Source organism: Gymnodraco acuticeps, unplaced genomic scaffold (genome assembly GCF_902827175.1).
Source record: "Gymnodraco acuticeps unplaced genomic scaffold, fGymAcu1.1, whole genome shotgun sequence".
NCBI lineage: Eukaryota > Metazoa > Chordata > Actinopteri > Perciformes > Bathydraconidae > Gymnodraco > Gymnodraco acuticeps.
In genome coordinates, this window is record NW_022992202.1 from 349129 (window position 1) to 371311 (window position 22183).

At 41.4% G+C, this 22183-nt stretch overlaps 1 protein-coding gene across 1 annotated transcript in view; it reads right to left on the reverse strand.

Moving 5' to 3' along the window:
- The window catches only part of afap1 (actin filament associated protein 1), a 156278-nt gene extending 134351 nt beyond the window's left edge, over positions 1–21927 (reverse strand). Inside the window, 1 exon segment of the mRNA XM_034205599.1 lies at positions 21699–21927. Coding sequence (XP_034061490.1) covers positions 21699–21735 — 37 coding nt within the window. The 5' untranslated portion in view covers positions 21736–21927.
- Positions 21928–22183: the final 256 nt, after the last annotated feature.

Here is a 22183-nt window from a genome sequence, read left to right on the forward strand (position 1 = left end):
AGACGCAGGGAAACGACGCAAGTGAGGGAAGCAAGGATTTCATTTAACCGACCTGAGACGGGGCCAATGTAACGCAGTAACGCACCCATGTAAATCACAGTAACTATAACGGCGTTACTGAATGGGAATAGGTAACTACTAGTAACGTTATTAGTTACCGCAAAAGGTAGTTGCGTTACAGTAATGCGTTAGTTTGTAACACGTTAGTCCCAACACTGGTAAACACACACCTGATCACCTGAGAGCTGCCGTTTCATTCAGACTGTTTAAAAAAAAAAACGGTCTGATTTTAACATTGTGATTGTTATAGTAGTAATATTAGACACTAATAATACAGTAAACTATTAACACTGTACATATTATTGTTTGCCCGTGGGATTAGGATGATCGGTAGTGAGAGCCGTGCTGCATTTTCCTCCGGTCGGATGTGATATAAAAACAAAGCTATTATTTTTGTTGTTGTAAACTCACGTGGATTAAACTACATGTATTAGTGCATTAATTTCAATTCACGAACATATGATACATTAAATGATCGTGAGGATGATGATTGAAAATCGTTTGTTTGAGCCGGGCTGCATTTCCTGATGAAAAAACATAGCGATGGTTTTGTACTTACACCTACGTGAATTAAACAACATTATTTTGTTAAATAAAAACATGGTGATGTTTAGTAAATGATTACATGTCTCTTATTTAGCACAGAATATTATCCTATCCGTGACATATGGATCTTAACAAATATCCGATCAGATACCTGTAGATCTATCAGCTGTTTATTTCACATGAGTTCCAGTGTGGCAGCTTTTCACAGCTCCCCCTGGTGGATCCATGATCCATTGCAGCTGGTTTCATTAAAATTACATTTATTTATCAAGGGGGCGTATCAAGTCCTGCGGGGGGGTTTTCCTTTTCAGCAGGGACCCGCACGGGTAGGCGTCTGAAATTAAGTGCTACATCTGTAATTGTAAATGACAGTTGTCAGGGCACAATATCAATCATCTGTGGTTTTAGACTATTGGTTAAACACAAATAAAATGTAAGGTCCTAACTAGCAAGCTAATGTTCTGTTGTCATGCTGCTATTCCTGTTTTATTTTGTTACTCTTCTCTCACTTCAGTGTCATCACCTCCTGCCCTTGATTGAACCCCACCTGCGTATCTATCCCTAATTAGTCTCACCTGTGCCCCATTATCATCCCTCCCACTGTGATTTAGTCTGTGTTCACATTCCCCTCTGGGCTAGTTCGTCTTTGTACTTTCAAGTGTTCCAGCAGTATTTTCCCTAGAGCTTATCTTCAAATGAACCTAGCATCGTCTCCTGACACGGTTCTTGCCTTATCCTTATCTGTTTTGGTTGCCTACCTGATTGAACTACCGTGTGCTGAACCTTTGCAAAGTAAACCTGGCTCAGTCAGTAGGGGCTTGTATCAGGAACCGTAGGGTCACTGGTTCAAGTCCCCGAACAGACTTAAAATATGGAGAGTGGACTACTTGGAGAGGTCCCAGTTCACCTCCTGGGCCCTGCAGAGCAAGGCACCAAACATATGTATAGACTGAATTATGAATTACCATTCATTCAAAGTGTTTTGCTTGATCCACTAACCAAGACAGTGCTGAATGAGACATACAGCCATGGATGAGGGAGGTACTGTAGGGCTGCTGACTGCTGAGGGGAGAGCATCCCATATCAAACATCATACATTTACAAAAAAATCAATTTCTTACTACAGATGATATGTTTTGGGAAGGAGAATTTACCTTGCATGTGTGAATATGTGTGTTCATTATGTTACCCTTCAATTTGGGATGCCTGCAGGTCACGCATAAACAAAGGATTTAGAGTACATTTGCAGTTTCCAACGTCTAATAAAGTAACTCAACACAACAGAGATCATCCTTTCAGTCTGGCCTATCACAGTACACAAGATTACTGTAATTAATGCAGCTTTACACTTTACAAGCAACATTTTGGATTTGTGATTTGGTTATAGCTCATGATGATAAAAGTAGATCTGGCTACTAGAGGTTTCCTTAAAATGTGAGGATTTGCTAATTATTGATTTAATAAAATCCAAACAAATGTAATGCCCTGGGGAGGAACAGAGAGAGCTTTCTAACAGCAATTCATGTGAATCCTCACTGCACTGCATTTATATCAAACGGTCATTGGTCACATCTCTCGCTGTGTCTCATTGCTTCTTCCATGACAGCTTTGACTGCTCTGAATGCTCTGTGGGAGACATGAGGACTGTAAAATGAATTTATTATAGTTGTTTATGCAAATAAATATATCATCCTGGCCACAAAAAACAGCTTAGGTAATGTTTAGTGTGAAACATTTAAACAGACATTATGAGTAAAATGTATCATACACAGTGTTGGGACTAACGCGTTACAAGTAACGCGTTACTGTAACGCCGTTATTTTTGGCAGTAACTAGTACTCTAACGCATTACTTTTTAAATTCAGTAACTCAGTTACCGTTACTACATGGTGCGTTACTCCGTTAGTTTTTTTTATATAGTCAACAGCCAGGCGAACAGAGATGAGAACTGTACTTAAGTACTTGAGTAAATGTACTTAGATACTTCCTGTGTCACATGCGGAGACGGGCTGTGGGCGTGTTTGTGTTGTTTACTAACAAGACTATCATGGCGGCGGCGGAGCTCAAGTCTAGTTTCTCCACCTGGAGATATTCTCACTATTTCACTTTTGTCGAGCACAAAGAAAAGAAAGTTTCTGTTAAATGTAAGTTGTGTCCTGGCGGGTCATAGATCCTATCTACTAACCAAACCAGTAATTCAAATCTCTTAAAACATCTGCAAAAACAACATGCTGGGACGAAGCTAGTAGCTAAGACCACAGAGACTCAGCCGACGCCACTCCACCTCCACATAAGGAACAGCGGCTGGATTTTAACCAAGGGACTGCTAGCCAGGGAAAAGTCGATAAAGCCATTGCACGGTATGTTGTAGAACACATGCAGGCTATTGCTACAGTGGAGTCACCCGCTTTCAGGGAGCTAGTTAGCATGATAGCATGTCCGGGCGGCACACGGCATATGGGACGGAAAACTTTTTCCAACTACCTGGAGAAAGAATATACAAAAATGGAAAGCCAGCTAATATCGATGCAATCCAGATTGCATATAATGCATGTCAAGTTGATACAGATTGTATTATTTTCCAATGCAATAACAGTACTGAAATGAAGGCTATAAGGGCATTAATGGGAGCCCTTTTTTCAAGTAACTAAAACGTTACTTTTCACAGTAACGCATTACTTTTGGGTTTAAGTAACTAGTAAAGTAACGGAGTTACTTTTGAAATGAAGTAACTAGTAATGGTAACTAGTTACTGGTTTTCAGTAATTAGCACAACACTGATCATACATAGGGATGGGTATCGAGAACCGGTACTAAGTCAGTACCGGTACCTGATTGGACGGTATTGGTGTACCATTAATATATGAATTACGCTACTTCCTTAGTTTAAACAATTCTGATTGGTTGGGAACCCTCATCCTGTATGACGTATCCGGTTTGAGTACCACTCTGATTGGTCACTGTGAATGCCACTCGTCATCTCTCCTAACAGCGCTCTTATTATTGTGAGACTCCCGGGGGCAGACCTAGGGTCAGACACAACATCTTGCTAGAAACAGCGTCTCAAGTAGGGCTGCAACAAACGACTAATTTGATAATCGATTAATCTATCGATTAATGAAACGATTAATCGACTATTCGGACTCAACTTTTAGATGTATCTTGAGGTTGTTTTAGGCATGTGGAAACTAACAATGAAGACAATAAAGATGAATACTTGATTCAAAAATGCATATATTATTAAATTAACTAAACACATTTTGAACAAAACTAACATTGCTTTTTATTTAAAGTAAATAAATAATATTTCACATCAAAAGAAACAACAGTGTTTTAACAAATCGTATTAAATAATCTGATGACAGAACTGTAAACAGAATAGCTGAAACTTTAACAAAATAAATAACTCAGTTTCCTCTAATCATTAATCCATGTTTGTATAATGTAGTTAACTCTGTGTGTTGCTGCTAGCATACATAACACCTGACGTGGAAACGTTACTCGTGGATGGGGCTACAGGGCTACTAAAGACAGTCGAACACGGTGCATTCCTCCGTCTGAATGTGGTGCACTTTTGATAAATGTTTAGACACATTGCTCGTGTTGCCGCCCTTACATGCTAAACTCTTATTGCACTTTTGGCAACGAGCATTGTCCACATCGAGACGGGTAAAGTTTAACCACACCTCGGAGCGCGTTCTCTCTCCGCCATCTCTGCAGTGTGTTGCTGGATGTAGCAGCCGCGTGTGTTTAACCATGGTTTAAACCTATGGTGTACATTTACTGCCCCGCCCCCTCGCACACAGACGGGGGAGAGAAAGATCTCTCTTCTGGATCGGAAAGATCGAAAATATATCAGACGCATTTGTTTGTCTTTTTGCATATTAGAAACGAGTTGGCGACACTAAGACTGCGATATAATGCTTATGTAGCAATAATACATGACATATCTTTTTTAAATGTCTCCAGTAGCCTACCGATAAAAAGGCCAATAACGTTGGAGCTTAACGACGCGTAAAACACACGTGATGACGTCACCAACGAATCGACGACTGAATTAGTTGGCAACTAATTTGGTAATCGATTTTAAATCGATTAAGTCGATTAGTTGTTGCACCCCTAGTCTCAAGGCTTCTTAACATTTAACAACCTTTTAATGATGCATACCCACTTAACGGGAAGAAACTCAGCTAACAGACGATATTAACCAGTTTACCTACACGGAACAGAAGTCCAACACCAAGAGTCTAAATCAACACTTAGCAAAACGGGCTAACGGGGCTAACGGCTACTTTAGCACATAACTGGCAAAAGCGATCTTTTCCACGTCATTTTATCTGCACAAACAACATATCACATGAAAGCTGAAATTCCACAGATTCCATTGGTATAAGTCTCATCACCGAACTAGCAGCCAGGAAAGAGCAAGAAAACAACTTCACTTTACGTAGCCATTTGTGATCAAAAGTTGTGCTCAAGGGCATAAAAACAGTTAATCCAATGTCTCTGTGTAACTTTAAAATGATTACTGATAATCCATCATTACAATTATAAATAATAAACGCAATAAACAGATTATAATCGTTAGCCGACCGGAGCTTCCGGTTTAGGAGGTGCGCACACAGCGTCTCGCTTTTACTGAATAATGGTCATGTTTACATGGATTTATGAACTGCCCCCTTCCAGAGACACACTGTCAAACACACTCATGCCCATAGCCGCGGGAAGTCATTTTGCTCAGGGGGTGCTGCCAAAAGTGAGGAGGGAGCCGCTTAAAAAAAAAAAAAAAGGCGGTGCCGGGCCGGGCCCAGCTGTCAGCGATACGAGCCGCATACATTGTTTGTTAAAGGCGAGACACGGCAGGCAAAAACATCGTTTTTCATGCACTGGTCAATTTTGAGATGTTGTACTATTTTGATTCCATAACATGTTTTCTTTAAGGCTTTTGGAAGTAAAACGTACAAAATACACATTTAAGTGTTCATTTTACTATAGTTGGTCTATTTGCGTCTGTATATTTCTCCTAAATTCACCAAAAGTTAGCATTCTAACGTAACATAAAGTACCGCGACCGCTGTTTGCACCATGTCATCGTTGGAAAGCTGAGTCTCTCCTGCACAATCTCATCGGATCCAAATATGGTAATTTCCTTTGTATCAGCAACCAATCGTGAAAGTACAAAGGGGTCTTAAACCAAGAAACGAAATCTCATTGGCTCGTGTCAACTTCTGACAACGTGATTCGTTCAGATGCGTCACGTGATGTGCTAAAACACTTCCTGGTTAGCTTTCCGCTAGAAATTTAAATCTCAAAATTGCAAAGGAACGGCGAAAAAAACGTTCACAGAGAAGACAACAACAATTGTCACTTGCACGAAGCAAGGTTATACAAAACACAAATGACCCCGAACATGAAATACCTTCACGGAGTGCGTCGATGCCCAAGCTGTCATCCAAAGAACAGGAGGGTTTAGCTAGCGCCTCACTGCAATCTTTAAAGGTCCTTTTCTCAAAATGAGTTTTTTCTCCTACTCTGAGTTCGAAATTTCAACTTCAGTTGCACGTACATACACCAAACCTTCCAGTTATATTCCTATCAATATTATGAAGGCTTTTACAGAAGGGTTTGTTCATAGATCATTCATAGCCTGAATTATGTTATACCTAGAAACATGGCGAAAATTGATATTTTAGGGCTGTTGACAGTATTTTCTGATTTATGGAGTGATAAAAAGAGATATCCAAAATCCCTTCTGTAAAAGCCTTAGATGCTAATATGACAACAAAATGAAACGAGCATTTTGAACCTGGCTTTATCCAAAGTTCAGATTTCGGTTCCTGAAATGTGTTAAAATATGCGCAAATGTAATGAGATAATGGCTCATTTGCATATTCAGAAAACTTGTAATATAAGAAACAATTGCCTTATTGTAGGTAATTAACTGGAGAAATTACCCTATTCACCTGGGGTGTCTCGCCTTAACTTTAATAAACCATTATAGACCTTAGCAACAGCTGCACATGCCCACATGCTAACTATGGGTCTTACAAACCTACATAACATTACAAATAGTCAGAAAATATTATTTACAATATTAATAAAACTATGAATTCAATTGTAACTGATTGACAAGGCAAAACACTGCACAGCGGCAGCAGCATTAAAGGAAACATCGTCTTACCTTGTGTTGGGGCTTCACAAAACTCCAAATGTAGCCTGGGGTGGCACTAATGAAGACCCTCATTAGAGCAGATACATCCACATTGTCCAAAATGTTACTATGGACATGCATCAAAGTCAGATGTGTCAGTCTCTTCTGTGTCATATTACTCTAGTTGTAGAGGTGGTGGGCTGAGGAGTAGCTGGTGGTCCACTCTTTTTATTGGGTTGTTTGTTGGAGAAAAAAATCCAAAATCCTTTTTTGCGCCATTCTATAAAGTTGTCACTCTGCAGTGTGTGTGTCGCGTCAATTACGTCACTCTCCCACGACCTATGACCTAGATGACTCGGATTTTATTTATTTGGAAAATAAATTCAAGCCACCTGATATATACAAATATATACTATGACTATTATATGCTACTGTATACGGCTAATTTTATTTTAAGTAAAATCATAACTATTTTATGTAGTTTAATCATTTTTATTTAGGTGGTCACTCAGTTTTTCAAATGTACACCACTCGCCAACAGGGGGTGCTGCAGCACCCCCAGCACCCCTACTTCCCGCGGCTATGCTCATGCCTGCTTGGTATGACATTGAAAAAGTTACATAAAATAATAAATACAAATAACAATAAAATGACTTTTGTTTAATCTTCACATCTTGTAATCATGTCTATACTTTTGATCACCAAATTATTGAAAAGTATCGATAAGAGTATCGAAAAATACCGGTATCGATAAGCAGTATCGGTATCGATAAAATCCTAACGACACCTATCCCTATACATAATATGTTTTTAAATGAAAGTAGCTACAGCCTGCTGGAAAAGTAACTAGATGATGCAATGGTCCAATGTGCAATCTGTCATGACTTGCATTAGCAAATTGTCAATACAGAAAGCCACAGCAGCTATTTGCTAGATTCATCCATTGGTGCTTTCTTCAAGGTCTCCCATTATACTGTTTTTAGGCGTATATTATAGATCAGGGGTCACCAACCTTTTTTAGGATGAGGGCTACTTAAAAAAAATAAAACAAGTCGGGGGCTACTTTTACTCCTCTCTTTTTTGTTTTTTGCAGTGTATATATTTATCACATTTTAACATTATTATATGCTACCTTTAACCTTTCTGTGCTGTTTGGGTCTGTGGGACCCGTTTGCAGTGTTTACTAAAATAACATGTATGCAATTTAATTATTTTAACCTGCTTTATTTGGGGGTGGACCTCACCTCCTCTAGAGGGGGCCTCACATCCTCCAGGGGGGACCTCACCTCCTCTAGGGGGGTCCTCACCTCCTCTAGGTCCTCACCTCCTCTAGGCGGGTCCGGGGCAGAGTCCTGCACGGGTCTGATTTTCAAGACCCGCTCCCGCCCCGCACCCGCGACGTGCAATACCGAACCCGCCCCGCTACCCGCACATATTGCCAATTAGTTCCGCAACCCAACCCGACCCGTCGGCACAAGATCCGCAACCCGACCCGAACCCGCATAGCCTATGAGCAGTGAAAACGTGCAATTATTAACACACGCAGTTGCATATTTGTCTCAAAAAGTTGGTTATTTTCTCCATCTAGGATGACACCAAAATCCTCCCAGACGTTGGATTTCGCTCTTGAGGAAGTGTTATTGAAAATGATGTATTCTCCGCTAGAGAGCTTCACCTCAGCCATTTCGAATGTGGCGCGCACAGCAGCAGATTGATGCGCTGCAGAGGTTATGATTATGCGCGGTCCCGCGGGGGAGAGGTCTGAGGATTTTAAACATTAAACTAATTTATTATTATTTTAATATATTTATTATGCAATACCCGCGACCCGACCCGCATCATCTTTGTTTTACCCAGAACCGAACCCGGAAAAAAGCGTTTGAAAAAATACCACCCGCGAATCACCTTTTTTGCGGGTCACCCGTCGGGTACCCACGGGTACCCGACCCGATGCAGGACTCTGGTCCGGGGGCATGCACCCCGGGGAAGATTTGTTTTAAATGTTTTAGTGAAATGCATCAATCTAGTGCACTTTGAGCACAACATGAATTTATGGATACAGCTCTCAACACTCAGATGAAAGGGAGCTGTATACTTTTCAATAATCAAAACATCTTTAGAATATGATCACAACCAATAACAAATTATTTCAACTTGTTTATTCTTATCTTATGTTACCTAGTTAGCATTATTTCTTTTTCTTTATGCATATTTTACTAATCACTCCCCTTTTAAACTGTTTTTTTTACTGTACTATAGTACTGATTTCTTACTTTATCTATATTAAATAGATAAAGGGGTGCTCTCTCTCTCACACACACACACACACACACACACACACACACACACACACACACACACACACACACACACACACACACACACACACAGGCTGTGTGCTCCTCCGTGGCGATGACGGCTTGCGTTAAAAAAATTAAAATAAACATATTTGTAAAGTGGGGGGACACAAACAGGATTTCGAAAAGTGCTGGGGACATGTCCCCCCTGGAGATTACGCCATGTGTGTGTGTGCGTCAAGTGCAATAAATAAATATGCAAGTTGCAACACACACAGTAAAACTCTGCCCCTCATGTGCTGTATAGGCTGGCCCGATAGGCTGTTCAATGGGGCTGATGTGTTGTGTAGATTCTACCAGAAGGAAAATCAACGGGGAGGTGCCACATTGGTTTTCTTCCCGACTGCAACGCTGGTCCCGCAAATATATATATATATATATTCATTGTGGGGGTGGGGGGAGGAGGGGTGTTATATATATATAGAGTTGTAGTAACTAGATAGAGTTCACTATGATTTAGGTTTAGTTTATGCATGGGGTAGATTATTTTGATTTCCTTTTTTGTTTTGTGTATTTTATACATTTTGGATTTGCTTGGCGAGCTATTTTTAGAACGTGCCCGGCGGGCGCCTCACGTTGCCCCTGCGGGCGACTGAGTGCCCGCGGGCACCGTGTTGGCTACCCCTGTTATAGATGTCTCAGATATATATAAAAATATGTCTCTGAAGTGTTATGCTCAAAATACCAAACAGATCACCCATTGTAGCATGCCTCATGCCCCTCTATTTCAGCCCTGTTACTAAAGTACTGATTCTGGTCTGGCCCTTTAAATGTAACCGAGCTGCTGCTGACCACGCCCATTTGAAGCTGCTGCTGGCCACGCCCCTTTGGAGTGTATGCTGGCCACGCCCCTTTGGAGCGTCTGCATCATGGATGTATAATAAGAACTGGATACCGCGTCGGAGGCAGGGTCTCGGTCTTTCCTATGAGAGCAGCTCATTGGCGCGCATGAGGACAAAATGTCCCAACTTTTGAGAGAGCGAAACGTCACACATTACCCGACCCGTCATGCCTGGCTGTCAGAGCAGAAGAAACGGGTTCTTCTGCTCTGACAGCCAGTCATGACGGGTCACAGAGCATGCGCTCCTTAAGCCCCACCCCCAGAGCTCCCACTCTCGGCTCACTAGAATGAATAGAGACAGAAAATAAATCTAGATTTGACTTTTAGTGCATTTTACAACTTTAAGGACCTAATGATTATAATAAGGGCTATAAAATAGTTCATACTGGGTAGTTTATTTAGTTTTTAAAAAAGTATCCACTGATTTACAGATGTCTCTTTCCCAATGTTAGTCAATGGGAAAAAGTATTTCTGGGCCCAGTGACATCATGGACTAGAGATGTCCCAAAAAAAATGTGTACATTTTTTTTTAATAAAATATTTGTATTATTTTATTTAATGTTACAAAACAAAAATGACCATGTTCACGTCTTAAAGTCGTCCTGAGGACTTAGTTTTGGTTTAAAATTACACAACATCATGAATGTGTTGCTTCTTTTTTTCTTTTTTTTAGGGCGGTTTTGGCGCAGGTTAGAGCGTTGATCATCAGATCAAAGGGCGTTGGTGAACTCCAGTTCGAAACCCGCCTCATCCGCCACTGCGTCAGGCCGTTGTGTCCTTAGGCAAGACACTCTACCCGCATTTGCTCCTGTGGGTAATGTCCACAGTATTGACAATTACGTGTCTAATATGTGTAATATGTAATTGTAAAGCGCTTTGAGCACCTGTAAAAGCGCTCTAATTAAAAAATGTAATCCATTATTATTATTATTATTCTTTTGGGCTTGTTTTCATAGACCTGGTTGCTTATTCCTCTCAAATCTGGCAACAGAGTGGGCGCAGTGTCTAATAGTAGCAGTAAGCTAACGAGAGGCTACGTTTAGCTGGTGACTCGGGAGTCGGGACAGAGAAAATGTCAGGAGTTTGGAAGTATTATAAAATTGAAAGCGAAGGCAGTGTAACAGCCAGATGCAATGTTTGCAAGAAGGAGGTTCCGCGTGGTGGAAAGAACAGAGCTACGTTCAACACGACCAATCTAATACGCCACCTGAGAAACAAACACCAACAACAACACGACGAGTACACAGCGGCCACTCAGGTAACGGCACTGAAACAACCAACACTTTCAGAGACTTTTAAAAGGAAAGAGAAACTGCCCCAGAACAGTGAAAAGGCCAAAAAAATAACAGCCAAGATAGCTGAATTCATCGCGTTGGATGACCAGCCGTTATCTGTTACCTTTTTTTTTCTCTTAATGCATTGCATAAAGATCGGATCGGGAAAAATCGGTATCGGCAGATTGTCAAAATCAAATGATCGGAATCGGATCGGGAGCAAAAAAAGGTGATCGGGACATCCCTATCATGGACTGATACGGAAATTGTAGTACCGCCGTTTGGACACAACGAATATTTTCCTCAGAGTCCGGCGCACTTCCTGGGGGCTTGATCTGCATGTAAGCAGTGATCTCTGTGAAGAGAAGGCTGTCTACCAGCAGAAACTCAGCTAAACGCTGCCGTGATTAAACGCCATATTATGTTCCAAACCACATCAAGCATTATTTCTGAAACAGTATGGAGCTCAAACGCTTTCTCTCTCGCGGGTTTACCACAAGGTGAGTACCTTTTTATATCCGGCTTCTTTACACATACTGTCATATTGGTACATTTTGAGAGTGAGACAACCTATTCGTTTTACAGTTTGATGCAGAAGTCCAAATGTACATTTTTGGACGATGATGATGATGATGATGATTAAATCAGTAGTGCCAGTATTTTTAAACATATTATAAAATCCACACAGGTTTTCTAAATAGTGCTGGAGATCTCTCTTCTTCTCCCTGTGTATTTATTCCTTACAGATGAATATTTAAGTCGAAGGCCACGATTATTATGATTATTCTGCTCAAAATGAAAGATTATGTTCTCACATGCCAGCTTACTGATAGTCAGTTCTCCTCATCTCGTCTCTCTCTTTCTGCCATCCGTCTTCCCTACGACCACCAAAAATTAGGTCCTTGCACATGAAAGCTTTTAAACTTTAATCATCATAGCGGCAAATGGACTTTCAGAAAGGGGGGGGGGGACCCGCAACTCTAAACCAGAACCAAATGGGCCAAAACGGTGACACCATGTACCTATACTACCCACATCACACCCCGATTAATTGTAATAGTTAATGGCTATAAACACTTTAACACTTGTGTATTTTTGCCCCCATAACATGGCATAAGTGGAATACCTCTTGCTGAAAGGGATCCTTGATGCGTTTCCACTACCAGCTCAGGTCAACCATGAGACCAAAGCAAGGCAGGGTCCAAGACATCAGTACCAAAATGAGCCTTATTGAGGGCTAAAACCTGCCAGCTTTTATTACTGCTAACATTAAAACTACAACCAGTGCATTTTAATGAAACCACCTTGATTGTGACTCCTAAATTGGGGTATGAACAAAACCATGACTTCCTTGTACTGTTACACCTCCATTGAATTACAAGCAGAGGTGGGACCAAGTCATTGTTTTGCAAGTCCGAGTCAAGTCTCAAGTCTTTGCGCTCAAGTCCGAGTCAAGTCTCAAGTCAGGATGGGCAAGTTCAAGTCAAGTCCAAGTCCTAAACTTTGACAAAACGAGTCTTAAACAAGTCATTAAGTGCTTTTCACCAAATGTAATGTAACCACTCCGCTCCTCCGCTCCCTTCACTGGCTTCCAGTAATTGCTAGAATCCACTTCAAAACAATGGTACTTGCTTACCATGCTGCGAATGGATCTGGCCCTTCCTACATCCAGGACATGGTTAAACTGTACACCCCAGCACGTGCACTCCGTTCTGCATCAGCCAAACGGCTCGCTGCACCCTCACTGCGAGGGGGACCCAAGTTACCAAAAAAACACGTGGGTTTGCTATCCTGGCTCCAAAATGGTGGAATGAGCTCCCCATTGACATCAGGACAGCAGATAGCTTACACACCTTCCGGCGCAGACTGAAAACTCATCTCTTTCGACTCCACTTCGAGCGATACAATTTCTAACAGAGCACTTATATACTAATAAAGGACTGGCTTATCTAAAGCCAGTTGAGTAGCACTTGAAATGTTTTGGCTCTATGAAACCTGATGTACTTGTATGATTCTGTTTTCTTCAAGGTTATATCTTCCTGGTCGAATGTACTTACTGTAAGTCGCTTTGGATAAAAGTGTCAGCTAAATGCAATGTAATGTAATGACATCGATCAACAGAATAATACTTAATTATCAAACTGCTCTTTATTAGTCACATTCATAATTTAATAATCAATTTTCTCTCTGCTGGTAAAGTAACGTGTTTTTTTCGAATTTAAGAGGGATAAGTAAGGTAAGGCTACCGTGACGGTTTAATTCAGAAGGAGTTTAATGGATAAGATCCCTGATGTTGAGGTAACCAGAATGTTTATTTCCACTGTGTACAACATGTTATGAGGGACCCACAATCTATCTTTATGCAAGGGATAATGTGCAGCGAGGTGGTCTCTATGGGGAAGAGAACACCTGAATCTACATCCCTCTGCAGGTGGTACTTTAAGTATATTTTGATGATAATACCTTTATACTTCCACTTGTAACATTTGGAATGCAGGACTTTTTATCGTAACCGAGTATTCCTAAACTCTGGTACTTTTACTCAAGTACAAGATCTGAACTTCTCCCACCTCTGACAATAAATCCTGGTTACCAAAAAAAAAAAAACCCTGCTCTGAAGGTTATTTTCATTTTACAAATCCTGCACTCAGCTTTGCTTTCTCCAATATCATTGAAATGCAGCCAGATGCTGCTTATTTTTTCGGTTTTCGCTCATTTCTTGACTTTTTCCGATGCTCTAGCATTTAAATCCGTCTCCCCGTCGCTCTGTGCAGCTGGCCTGTACCACTACACCTGCTGTGCCCCCCACCCTTCTTTCACATAATGGTATGATCCTAGTGTGTCCTCGCATATGATTGGCCGCATGGTGGCCCACCTAAATAAAGACTCGCCCCTGCCTCAGCAAGAGTAGGAGCGGCTGGAGATTCTGCTCTCCCCGACGGGAGGCTGCTCTTCTAGCGGCATCTCGTGATCGGCGTGTTGGAGACCTCTGAATTAAAGTATCAAGTCACCTCAAGTCAGAAGGCTCAAGTCCAAGTCAAGTCCCAAGTGATTGGTGTTCAAGTCCAAGTCGAGTCGCAAGTCTTTTGTGATTTTGTCAAGTCGAGTCTCAAGTCATCAAATTGGTGACTCGAGTCTGACTCGAGTCCAAGTCATGTGACTCGAGTCCACACCTCTGATTACAAGGCTACCTAAAACTATAACAACTAGGTCTCAATCCATACTAGATAACACAATTCAAGCCAAAAAAAAAAGGATTCTCCTGACGCTGTAATGTTACCTCTGAGATAAATACTGTATGACGGAAACTTGGGTAAACCAGGTGGGTTTACCATCTATTATATTCCTGAATATTAGTTCTCCTAAAATCACAATTGTTAAACTCTTGACCAAATCCAAAACAAACACATGCCTCTGCTACATTCTCGTGCTGCTGAGATGTGATTACAGCTCCTCCAAACAATGGATGTCTGTCAGAACCTCAGCAGCAGCCCACAGAGCAGCGCTGGGGCTACCTGACACCCTGCAGCTGCTGGCAGGGGTCCGGTTCATGGACCACTCCATTGCCTGCTACATGTAAAGGACAAGAGATATGGAGCATTTGTATTGTCATTCCAGGATCATGTTAGGAAACCTATGGCTGTTGTGTGAAGCTACCCCAATGTTGACCTGGACTTTGTGATAACTTACTGGGAAATGCCAGCTTCAGAGGACCTGGGAAAGCAATGCTCTAACTAGAAAATGCATTTCCTGCTGAAAATGCGTGTGAATGCTGTAAACTGTGTACATTTGTTGCTGAATTTAGCTGAAAATGCAGAAAAAGCTGAATATGTTATTAGTTGAATTGTCTCTGCTTTTAGTTACAAAAACCAAGTATGTGTGTTGCTGAACGTAGCGGAGAAATGCAGAAAAGTGAAATGATTTGAATCAAAATTGTTACAGCTAATAAGGGAATTGCAATGACTTGAAAGTGAAATGTTAAACTGGAAGAATAGGAACAATAGTGAAGAAGCTTAATATTTAAAAGAAAAGGTTTTAAAAAGGTATAAACAACTAAATGTATAGCCTCAGTGTCCTGAAATAGCTGAATAAGTTGAATGGTTTATAGATGAAAGTAGGCTGAAGGAGTTAAATATTAAATGTAAGTAGTAGGGATGCACCGAATATTCGGCCACCGAAAATTATCGGCCGAAAATGGTTAAAAAGGCCAAGATAGCTGAATTCATCGCATTGGATGAACAGCCTTTATCTGTTACCTTTTTTTTCTCTTAATGCATTGCATAAAGATCGTATCGGGAAAAATCGGTATCGGCAGATTGTCAAAATGATCGGGACATCCCTATTGACGGATTGGCCGAACTTTTTACCCCACAGTCAAACAACTTAATTTGCTTCGCCATTTTTTGTAAAACAAGCACACGAGTGCTTTTACGCAGCAAAGCATCGCTTGCTGGCTCCGTAATCACACCAATGCACGTGCAACTTAAGTATCAGGTTCTGACTGCATGGTCACAACAATAATTAAATATCACTCTTAATACAATACATATTTAACATCTATTTTGGGGTGCACATTTAGCTGTTTGCTGTCCTTATTTCTTTGTTAAAAACTGCTTGCCACTGATGGCAACCAAAGGCCAAGAAGTGGTTGACATTTTTTCTGAATGGTTGCCAATGGCAACGTGGCAACCGTTACTGTCGAGCCCTGAACGTTTAATAAAAAATAAGAAAGGTGGTTAGACTCTAACGATGACTAAGACCGACTGAGGTAGGTTTTGTTCCTGCTGTTGGGAAATATAGTAGGTCTAGAATGTCAAAATATGTATTTCCTGTAAATTCAACTATACAGGTCCAGCCCACACATATGACAGCACAGTTGCTCATTCCATCTCTTCTTTTTTCCTGCTCAATACGCTCTTGTTTGACAAGCTGAATGTTGACTGGTGTTTGACTGAAGTAAGCGCACTTTTTTTTAACACACTCTCTGTGAAAAGCTCCAGTTATTAACTCGGTATTTACAAAGCTGTCATCTCCACATTTGGAGAAAGTTAAAAGCCGTTTGACAGCAGCAAATCTGCATATTTCACAGAAGGCTCATTTAGTGGTTTTGCAAATAATTAACCACTCTCTGTTTTTGTACCAGTCTGCATTGAAGTACCTTCTCTTTGCCCAAATAAGCTTGTATTTGCCCGTCTCAATGTCCCAACAAAACAAACTTCCATGCAGTCGGAACCAGTCTGTTTCGGGTCAACGATGCAGCGGCGGCGGTTTTGACAGCCTCTGCGGCCGCAGAGCTTCTGCTTTTGGGTTCATCTGGCTGCGCTGGTTCTATGGTTGAAGGACCAGGCTCCGGAGTTGTGGATGTCAGAGATGTGACATTCAAGTTGTTGAATTTCAGCTTAGTTTGACTGTATTTTGTTTTCTTATGCGCCGGTTCTTCTGACATGTTTGCAAGTTTATCTATCTAGGTTAACGGCTGACACACACAGAACAACGTACCAAATAACGTAACAAATAACGTAAACAACGTAACAAATACATTTGAATGGTGTGACAATGTCCTATTTGATTGGATTAAAATGTACATATTCTTCCTGTTATGTCTGCCTGCTTTATTTTACCTAATGCAAAGTGACCTGCTCCATCGAAATCAGTCGCATTGACCCGAAGACACATTTTGAGTTGTATACACTGTACTCCTGTAGAGGAGATTCCTAGCTTTCTAATGATATCAGGATTGTTGTTGTACTCAAAATATTAAGCAAAATATGTCACATTATAATGACCGAGTCATCATTTTGAGAAAAAGGCCATTAAAGTTTCGTCTTCTCTGGAATCCATCGATCTGATTGATTATTAGCAGAGTAAATGATCAAAGTAGTAACGCAGGGAAAATATTTTCGTTTGGATTGCTGGTCTGGGGGGAGCTCGCGCGTGTGTGTGTGTGTGTGTGTGTGTGTGTGTGTGTGTGTGTGTGTGTGTGTGTGTGTGTGTGTGTGTGTGTGTGTGTGTGTGTGTGTGTGTGTGTGTGTGTGTGTGTGTGTGTGTGTGTGTGTGTGTGTGTGTGTGTGTGTCTATACGTGTATTTTTGCATTTGTGTGTATTGTGTTTGTTTCTCGGGATAACACTCACGAGAAACACCGGCTGTTGTTATGTCGCTGTGACGTCAAGTTACTGCGTTCTCCGCTTGAAAGACTACGGAGGGATAGGGTCTGCAAAATTAGTTTATTTTGAGGATGGGCCGGATGCTCTGACCGGTCCACTTCCTGCCCGGCGCCTCTGCAACGCTTTGCGTTGCGTTGAAAAATAGACTTAAATCCTATTTTGAGCGGAGCCCAGCGCCGAGACGCTTCTGGGTAGGGTTGGGTACCGAGAACCGGTTCCGAATGTGAATTTCGGTTCCGCTTTTCGATGCGTGAGGAAATGTTTCTCGCCACTCTCCGTAGCCTACTGTATGACTGCGGCGGGGCGGGAAATGTAGCGTTGTACCCATAGATATATATAAACACGTGTTTATATATATCTATGGTTGTACCCAGCGCCATATTATATTATATATTATATTATAGCCTACTATTATATGGCTCTGGTTGTACCTACACTTCCTACAGCATAACCTGAGACCAGGGCCAGCCCGTCGCACTGGCATTATAGATGTTCGCCTAGGGCGCCAGATCTGTGGTGCACCGGTATACGCTGTTGTTATTAGCATCTGGTGCTAGCTGCTCTAACGGAAGAAGAAGATGTTTCTACAATGATGTGGAGGGAGAGTCCTCTCCAGTCAGACTGAGTGGCTGATAACTACAGCTCAGTGAGGTAAGGACTCTTGAGTGTTTAGATAGTTCACTTTAGTCTAAGTTATCTCAGTGGGTCTCAAACGTTTTAATCACAATTCACAAACATTTCTTCCCGGTATGCCTGAGAAGGCAGATATGCTTGTTTTTCTCAACAAGAACTGTTTTTAAATGGGGGGGGGGGGGTTCCTTTAAAAGTTGGACTGTTGCACTGTTGTAGCTTCAGTGGTTCTCAGGTTACAGTTACATAGCAGTGAATATAAACAGACTGATTAATGTGAATATTACTGTAAACTAACCTGTGTAAAAGTTTCTCGAATAAATGTAATTTTTTTGGTGGAAGAAGCATGTATCATTTTTTTACCCTGCCCCTCAAAGAATCGGAATTGAGAACCATTAAGAACCGGAATCGAAAAGTAGAATCGGAATCGGAATCAGAATCGTGGAAATTCAAACGATACCCAACCCTACTTCTGGGACGCTTCTGAGCCGTAACGCGGCGCGTCTGGTGGAATAGCACCCATTGACTAGAGTGGCCGCGATCTATGCGAACTCCGCGAACTCCGTGGCGCAGCCGTAACGCGGCCGTAACATGACGGACCCGGTGGAATCTAGGGGTAACCCCTCCTGTTCGAGAAACATCCAAACTTTTTTAACAGAGATACTTCATTGCTCATTTCAAACTGAAATCTACCACTGGCTCTTCAACATTCTGAACAGACTAATAGAAATGCCCTTTGAACATAACCAGTGGCGGAGCTGGGGGGTGGCTGGGGGTGGATCCTGGCCACCCTATTGGCCACCCCAAACACCCTCACCACGGGGGCCCAAACTATTTTAGAACATTAAGAAAAAAATGTTTAAGTAACCTTTCATCATTCATCAATAATTAACATTAATATAACGTAATATTGATAATGTACTCAATACATTTACAATTAATTTAACTTATTTTCTTCCAAAAGTTAATTATCCAAAGCCTCTGTAAACCCCCTTCTGTACATTTACATGTAATGGTTTGGTCCCGCCTCCGCCTCCAAACAGTACTTTCTAGCAGAGGGTGAGAGCATGTGAGTAGGGATGCTAGTACTTACGTGTGTGCCATGTCTCAACGACTAACAAAGTCAGGCTTTCAAAAAGAAACGAAAGGAGAGAAAGAAAAGAGAAAGGGACTAAAGGGCGACAGTATGTCACCCAGTTTTTCAAGAAAAGGGTGGGTGTGGTCCATGAATGGTGGAAATTAGTCTGTTAGCTAAGCGTAGTCCATTGTAAATAATAATTTGTATGTTTGTTTTTTTTACTAAGCTGACATTAAGTACTGTTAATATATATACAGAAAATGCAGAGGTTTTTAATTTCATTGCTCTTTTAGCTGACATTTAACAAATGTAGGTAGATTTTTAGCAGCTATTCATACTAAATCAGTTGTCCCTGCCCCTGGTGCCAGGACCAACAGATCCATCTTTAGGCTCAGCAGCCCTGAACCCATAATGCTGAACCTGAACCAGCTTTTCTCCCAACTGAAGGAGGTGAGCAGCATTGTGTTGAATGCCATGCCACTTAACATATCTGAAGGGAGACTGGAATACAATATATATATATTAGGGCTGTCAAGTTAACGCGTTAATAATGCGTTAACGCCACTAATTATTTTAACGCGATTAACGCATGTGTATTTTTTTTTCCTCGGCCGCCCCGTAGTTTCAGAGCGCATCGAGTTTAAAATACCATCTACAAGCTGATGCTGACAGCCCTGCTCCTGCCGCCCGCTTGTGGCAGACCACACTTCCACGCTCACCGGCAGGCACCGACTGGCTATTGGGAGGACCGGGAGGGTGTGTGTATGTGTGGCCCGAGCGAGCGAGAGAGAGACCTTACGTGTATTGTTGTTGTTAGCATCTGGTGCTAGCTAGCTGCGCTAACGGATATAAGGAGCTGTTTAAATGAAAACAGAGGAGCGACATTTTGCCACAACTGCGCCGAGCACTTGACTTGATGCAGGAAGCCAGACAGTGGGACATTGTACGAAAAGTCAGCACACTCAGCACGGATAGTGCGCGCAACATGATTGCAGCGTCCAGGCAGCTCCCGTTCGAGCATATGCCTTGAGTTGCACATAGCTCACGCGCGCGCACACACACACACACACACACACACACACCATTTTGTATTGTATTATTGCATGAGAGAGGTTCCAGATTGTAATATATTACAATATAGGAATATTTGTAATGTCCAGAGGTTGTTGTGTATTCCTGAGAATATTTGTCATTGTTCAAATGATAATAAACATTAGCATAAAGCATATGTGTCCACTCATATGTTGATAAGAGTATTAAAAACTTGAAACATATTCCTCTAAGGTACATTTAGAACAGATAAAAAATGTGCGATTAATCGCGATTAACTATGGACAATCATGCGATTAATCGCGATTAAATATTTTAATCGACTGACAGCCCTAATTTATATATATCAAAACAAAAAGCTAACATCTAATTTCAATTATACATTTCAAACACAGTATTTTCCCACATATTTAAGTTATATTTATTTGGATTTATGCATTCATGTTGAGAATGTTCCATTCAAAAATGTTATTATTAAAAAGCCATTTACACCATAAAAAATTACTATTGAGATCTATTGTCAGGAATGTTAGTCTTATATGTATGGCCAGAGGGCAGGACCTATAAACACATGTACTACCCAATAGCATTGTGAGGCTGAACAAAAGGACCTTTTGACTATGTAAATGTAGTTTTAAAAAAAACATTTACTGACTTTTTTGGATAGCTTAAAGTAATGTTGTAAAATTACAACCGGGGGCCTTACAGGGTTATGGGCTATTGTTTATTGTTATTTACTTTAAGATGTTTATTCTTAACCAATAATTTAATTTAAAAACTCTTATTTTAATGATGTGTGTGTGTCTCTGTATTCCTGATGATACACTGAGAGAATGAGCTCATAGTGCTGCTGATCACCATAAGCTAAACAGTCTGTATATTGCATTACATTTGTATAATGTAAGCTTTGTTGTTACTTTGCCTGTGGGAATAAGAAAAAAATAGTTACATATACTGAATATTATTTTATCTATTCCACCACTAGCTTAATCCCAAATAATGTAGAGGTGTGTTGTAGGTGCCTTAAATAACCCCTTATTTTATAGTGAGATGTATTTTTATGTTCATATAATAGTGATTTCAATGCCACCCCACAATGACCACTGGTTCCATCCTGGCCACCCCACTGAAAATGTCCTGGCTCCGCCACTGAACATAATGTCGACCAGGATCAGCCAGGAAGTATATTAAATATCCTAACGGGAGTTTTCCAGAGCGTGTAAGTGTCCGTGCGTTTGTGCACGCGGGCTTTGAGCGATGCACGAACAGGAGATAGGCTACAGCCTGGTCTAAAGCATTTCATACTCATATAATTAGCTGACTTTTTGCACTGAAAAAACGGTTAGCCTACGTTTTAAAGAAAACAGAAAAATCAGAGTAGGCTCAAACATATGATGATATGAAGTTCCGCAGAATATACCAAAGGGATACCGAACCAAACTGGTCTTGAGTTCTGAGGTACCGGTCCCCGCAGACTCCCACGGAAAACAGGCTTCAGTAAAGGAGGGTAATAACGTCTTATTACGGTACAGAGAGACAGACTCACCCCTGTTGGAGCCGAACAGAACCGGGTCGCTCCTCATCGTGAAATCCGTCTCATCTAATCCGGAGCAGGCACGTGCCCAGCGGCTCGCGGCAGCAGTAACTCCACACACGGACTTTAACACGCTTTATGCTTCAGTTCCAACTTCTACGTATTATTTTTTTCTATCGAACCGGCCACTGAAACCTTCCTCTGCTCCTGAAACTGCTCTCTCCTCCTCCCTTCTTTCCTCCTCCCCTCTCTGATTCCACTAATGTCTCTCTACCCCTCGCGCTCTCTCTCCAACAGACTGGCCGTTTCTCAATCGCGAGGATGCTGGCTTGGTAGTCGCTTCCTTCCATATCGCTTCCTTCAGAAACGAAGCAAGTATACTTCCAAGCCACGGCTACAGAAAACGAAGAACAATGGAACAGGCTAACAAGTGTGCCACTCTCTCTAACGGTTTCAACATAAACTGTACCAAAAATAAATACGTCACGATGTCTATC